Here is a 5,818-nt window from a genome sequence, read left to right as displayed (position 1 = left end):
ATTATAGAAGGAATAAAGTAATGCGTATTATATCTTTTTTCATTCTGGCAGTATCATTTAGATAATCATTAAGATTACAGATTCAACTTCATTTGAATTCATTCTTTTCAAAATTCTTTTGCTTAATGTCATGCCCCGTCTATTTTGGTTAGATAATTTCAGTTCAGCTCGTAAAATCAACAATAATAATCATAATCTGTCGCAACCAAAACACTATTTCGTCCTTTTTGTCATGGTTAAAAGACCCATAGTTGAATATGCATATGTAAATTTTTAATTACTGAAACAGGAGCACTCGCATGTTCTTCACCACGCCTCTTTAGCTATAATATAAAGTATGAAAATAGTAAATGAAATATAGAAAAAGCGTCAACTTTCTGAAAACGAACAAAGTAAGGAGGCAAAAACACAATCCGGGGTTATGTTTTAGATGAAATGCCTGAGAGTTTTTTATTCTAAACGATCTGCAAAGGAGTTTGGGGGGGATCATTTGAGATGTGATCATTGTAATTATTTTGAGTACCTGATGTTTTCATCGAATTAGGCTGCTTTGCGACATCCATGAAGGCATGACGATTCATGACGATTTATGCCCGACTTAGTTACGTTCCGTGCCGACTGACGCAACGGCAGCGCCATGTGTCGTGCACCTGGATGCCACCATATTTAAATGCCAGGTGAACTCGGCACTCACCATTCTTGTTGCAGCTGCAGACAGAGCAAGAAGATGGAGGACACAGATTTGTTGAGCCTCATAACCAAGAACCTACATGATCCGGAATAAGCAGAATGTATTTCGGATTACAATGATGCCTTGTTGCAGTTAAGAATTGTTAAGTGCCTGGAGGAACGAAAACGCAAGAAGAAAAGAAAACCAAGAAGGTGCTGGGTCTGGCCTTATTTACAAAGAGGGGAGGAGAAAGGTTATTATGAGAACTGATGAGAGAATTGGCAACTGAAACTCCAGAACTGTGTGGGAATTTTACCAGGAATACGGAGGAGCTGTTCAATGAAATTGTGGAACGGGTCATGCCCTACATAAAGAAGACCCTCACATTCTGGAGAAGACCCATTGAGCCAGGCCTGCGTATTGCAATTACCTTACGTTTCCTTGCAACTGGAGAATCCTACAAGAGCCTGTCCTACTAATTCCGAGTAGCTCCCAACACGATCAGCGGTATTGTGCCCGAGACTGCTAGGGCCATTGTGGCTGTCTACGGAGATTAGGTCATGCACGTACCCAGCACCCAAAAGCAATGGAAGGAGGCAGCCCGTGGCTTTGAGCAACGTTGGAATTTCCCACACACCCTTGGAGCAATAGACGGGAATCACATCCGCTTCCAGAACCCACCCTTTGGAGGAACTCATTATTATAAGAAGTTCTACTTTATAATCCTACTAGGAACTGTTGATGCTGAGTATAAGTTCCTGTTCGTGGATGAAGATGCCATAGGGTCCGAGTCTGATGGTGGTCCCTTTGCCAAGACACAGCTTTGCAAAATGCTTGATCGACATGAAGCCAACCTGCCTGGCCCTGAAAGATTGCCAAACAAAAGTGAAGATAAACCCCTAGTCGACTATTTCTTCTTTGGAGATGACACCTCCACTCTTAAGAAGTGTATGATGAAATCTTATCAGCTTTTGCATGCAATCAAAATTACATGTTAAACCGAGGTTATATGTAAGTCATACTTATTGCTATTTAAGCTGAGTTATATTGTTATTTAAATTGAGTTATATTGATTGAAGACTTATGAAATCTGAAACGCAGAAAATTATAAAGAAATTATTGTGGTCTGCCTATTAAGAACCAAGAAACATGTTAGAATTTTATTAGGTTTTTAGCACAGTGTTAAGGTTTAATAGGAGTGTCCCGATTGGTAAAATTTCATGGTAAATTTAAAACCAAGAACTTAAGTCAGTTCTGGACCAAGGACAATTTTAATATGTTAAAAATCTGCTAGAGAGAGAGAGAGAGAGAGAGAGAGAGAGAGAGAGAGAGAGAGAGAGAGAGAGAGAGAGAGAGAGAGAGAGAGAGGTAATTTTTCTAATAGGTAAATAATGAACTTGAAAAACAGACAGATGCGATGAATTAGGTAGCGGCCGGGCTAAAGGAAACCATGTACCTCATGGTATATTGAATAAAAGAAAAATACGTGTTTCATTTTCACTGAAATGTATTAATCTATCGTAGACATTGTACTTTTTCCCTGAATTCATGATATTATTTTTCAAAAATGTAACGGGCTGCATGGTAATTCATACGTGATGCTGTTGACCGTTGCCGAAGTAGAAATAATAATTGCAAATGAGAAATGTAAAATTATAACTTCTGGCTGAAATTCATGCACCGGTGTCCGCTGCACTTTTCGAACTCTGCCTCATTGATATGCAAACACGTATTTATGGATGGAAAGTTCAGCGGTAGGTGTTGCATACGCATTCTATTTTGTTTGCATATTTGTAGCCAGACTTGCATTTTTTACCTGTTGACACGTTAACATTTTACTTTGGTTGATTTTGTCATGGAACTTTTCATTTGCTTTCGATATGGACTGTTTTTTTTTATGTCATCCGATTTTTCGTAGTATGTTTTCAGGCATTTCCTGAATTAAACAGAAACTGTATTTCACCGTACATTGTTTAAACCAGAAATACTTTTTTTTCAACATTTGGCAAGAAAGGTTCAGGTTTGTATGAAATACCTCACGCCATATTTTTCATGTTTTTCAGAGAAGAATAATCATCTTTGAATTATTTTATAGCATGAAATACATGGGAGCCCCCAGCATATTTTCCAAGGCGGGGAGGGGGGGAAATCTTAATACATACTGTACTTGGATAGTTTCCGGTACCAAGCTGACAAACACTTTTGACCCTTTGAACTAACGGGTTAATTCTAAAAACAGCAACAGTGCCTGCATTTCTCTAATGAATAGAGCAATTATATATATATTATATATATATATATATATATATATATATATATATATATATATATATATATATATATATATATATATATATATAATATATATATATATATATATATATATATATATATATATATATATATATATATATATATATATATATATATATATATATATATATATATATATATATATATATATATATATTTCCACATTGGTCTTAGCTGTGTTATGCCTTTCATATCTTTTTTATACTATTTTCTTGCTCACTTCTTTTGTTATATCCATTAGTACATCGAGAATTTTATCTTTACTTGAATCTGAGGGGCTTATTTTTATTTATTTCATAACAGAAGAAAGACGATGGTATATTTAATTCTGATTAAATTAATAAGTGTTGAATTGGATTACGAAGATTCATTGTACAGCGATAAGTAAATCCATTTTACTTTACGAGGTTCGGTAACATTTCGAAAATGGTTGGCAAATCGGAGCCCGACTTCTCTGTTGTGGTATTGCTTTGTTAAAATTCATGCTCTCAGTCTGAATTGCTGGCAAGATTTCAACTTCCCGTCACACCTTTTGTAGGCCATTCTGCCAGTCTCATCTGCTCTGCGCACATTCTATGCGAATCCTCGTTCTAATAGTTTTGATGATTCCATTATCAAATCGTTTTTCAGCTTTTGGTTCAAAGCACTAGGACCCTTGGCCTTTCTCTCTTAGCTATTATTTCTTCTCTTGTTCTCCATCGTGTCACACGCTGTCTCAACAACTTACGGAAACCAAACTCTGTTAAGTTATATTATTATTGAGAGCGTTATTTCTATCCTTATTCTTCTCCGAGTTATGAGTAACTTCTGCAATTTTGTAAAAGTCGAGCACCATGATGGGAAACTAAGGTTCCTAGGTGCCTCCTACGTCACTGGAAAACCATATACTCGTTAGTTTTAGCAACAAAAATGCTGCATTCCGCTCTAGCCAAGACAACTGACTGGATCATGTTTCGTAGGCTTCAACTTGAATTATAGTGATATCGCTCAATGGGATATGCATCCTTTCAATGGCAAATTGTTATTCCCATAGAACGAAAAGAAAATAGTAGGTTCCATTGAAACCTTAGTTGATATTTTCATAAGATTAAATATCTGTAAAAAATATGATTGTGGCATTATAAGTTACACTACTTTCAAACTCTTTCTTGGACATTTTTATTTAAACCCTTACAGAAGTATTCGTGTCAAGCTCTTTCTTCTTCTTCTTCTTCTTCTTCGTTTAACGTGCTTTTTTCCATTTTTCACATGGGGTAAGCACGATGCCTTCTTTTGAAGGGCTTTGATTTGGCGTTGGGGTAGGCCGTAGCCTCTATCGGCTGCCCTGCCTGACATCGCTTAGACCCCAGTAGCACATGAGTCAAGCTCTTTGCTATCGCATTATCTGTACACTCTTAGTATATTGTTTGATCTGCGTGTGTTTCATTCTGTTATTATCCCCCCATTTAAGTAAGATTTTATTTTTTCAAATTCATACTTTTATGACAGAATAAAATACACGCAGAAACAGTGGGCAGACCAGCAATACACTAAGAGTGTACGGATTATGCTGAAAACAGAGAGTTTGACACGAATACTTCCGTAAGGGTTTAAATAAAAATGTCCAAGACATAGTTTAAAAAACACACACACACACACACACACACACACACATATATATATATATATATATATATATATATATATATATATATATATATATATATATATATATACACATACATACATATATATATATTTCTGCGACGTTTGCTGTCCCTCTTCCTCATCTTCAATTTCCTTCTCTTTTCAATAACTTTCCTGATCCCATTGTTAATCCATATTGGTTCTGCTACTGTTACCTCTGCTTTCTCTTATTTTCCCCTGTGTATATCCCCTTCAGCTTTCCCGCATTATATTCCTTGATGTTCTTTACTTTCCCCTTCAACTAATCTATTTTGAGTAAATTCTTCGCGTGAATTTTCATCCGATCGCAGACTTCCTCCCTCCGTTCCCCTTCCCTTCTGTGAAATTAATCCTCCTCAAGTCGAGATCCTTCTTATATCATTCTGTGGTCCGGTATCCGTGAGATGATAGCTTTCCGTGTTCGTTTATCCACTTTCTGTGTTTCCGCTTTTGGAAATTCAATTATGTTGTGCCTCTTCGTTATTCTTTTCCCCTTTTTGTATCATCCGACAGGTTTTTGCTTTTTTAGGACTAACATTCCATCCAGCACTCCGGAATATGATTTTTTCTTCCTAGTAGTTGTGGAATTGTCTGTTGGTGCTTTAACTCCCTTGGGTTTAGAGATAATCTTCCCAAAGGTTGGTTTTCTGTTTCCGTCTGCTCTCTGCTGCATAATTTCCTTTTCTTATGTCCTCTGATGGTCTTTTCTGGTTGCGTACCTACTTTCTCTTGTTTGTGGACATGAGGACGGGCTGCGTCTGGTTGCACACATCTTTAGCTAATAATGAGGTTACCTTTCATTGCATGTATCTAAAGGTCAACCTTGGGAGGGATATACAGCATGTTTACCTCTCTTATAAAGGTTCAGCTGAACTACCTTTTGGAAAAACTATTTAGTCAGGAGAAAGGTGGGTGTGGGCGCGTTAGGTGGGCAGAGAAGGATTCCAGGTGTGTCCCGACCCCTTTCTTTAGCTGCTCTGAATTATCATGCCTTTGAAGAAACCAGTGTCATACCAAGAGCAAGTCGATAGCCGGGGTGTGTGCCTCATTGAAAATATAACTGCTTTATAGAATAATTCATTTTTCCTCTCATTCCTTTTGTCGTTTTTCTGTTCTCTATTCAACTGACCTCTTTTTTTTTTAGTCTTGTGTCTTAGTCTGTTATTATAT

General features: G+C 36.8%; 1 protein-coding gene across 1 annotated transcript; it reads left to right on the top strand.

Annotated features, from left to right (window-relative positions):
• The first annotated feature begins 1,230 nt into the window (after positions 1-1,230).
• On the top strand, positions 1,231-1,668 carry LOC136843464 (uncharacterized). The gene has a single exon (XM_067112000.1). It carries the CDS (start codon positions 1,231-1,233, stop codon positions 1,666-1,668), a length of 438 nt encoding a protein of 145 aa, XP_066968101.1.
• The last annotated feature ends 4,150 nt before the right edge of the window (positions 1,669-5,818 follow it).

The sequence above is a fragment of the Macrobrachium rosenbergii genome, chromosome 11 (assembly GCF_040412425.1).
Source record: "Macrobrachium rosenbergii isolate ZJJX-2024 chromosome 11, ASM4041242v1, whole genome shotgun sequence".
NCBI classification, from domain to species: Eukaryota; Metazoa; Arthropoda; class Malacostraca; order Decapoda; family Palaemonidae; genus Macrobrachium; species Macrobrachium rosenbergii.
Note: the sequence above shows the minus strand (reverse complement) of the source record. Positions and strands in the feature narration are given on the sequence as shown.

Excerpts from the sequence above, each read along its gene's own strand:
- LOC136843464 (XM_067112000.1), top strand. The coding sequence starts at position 1,231 with ATGCACGTACCCAGCACCCAAAAGCAATGGAAGGAGGCAGCCCGTGGC.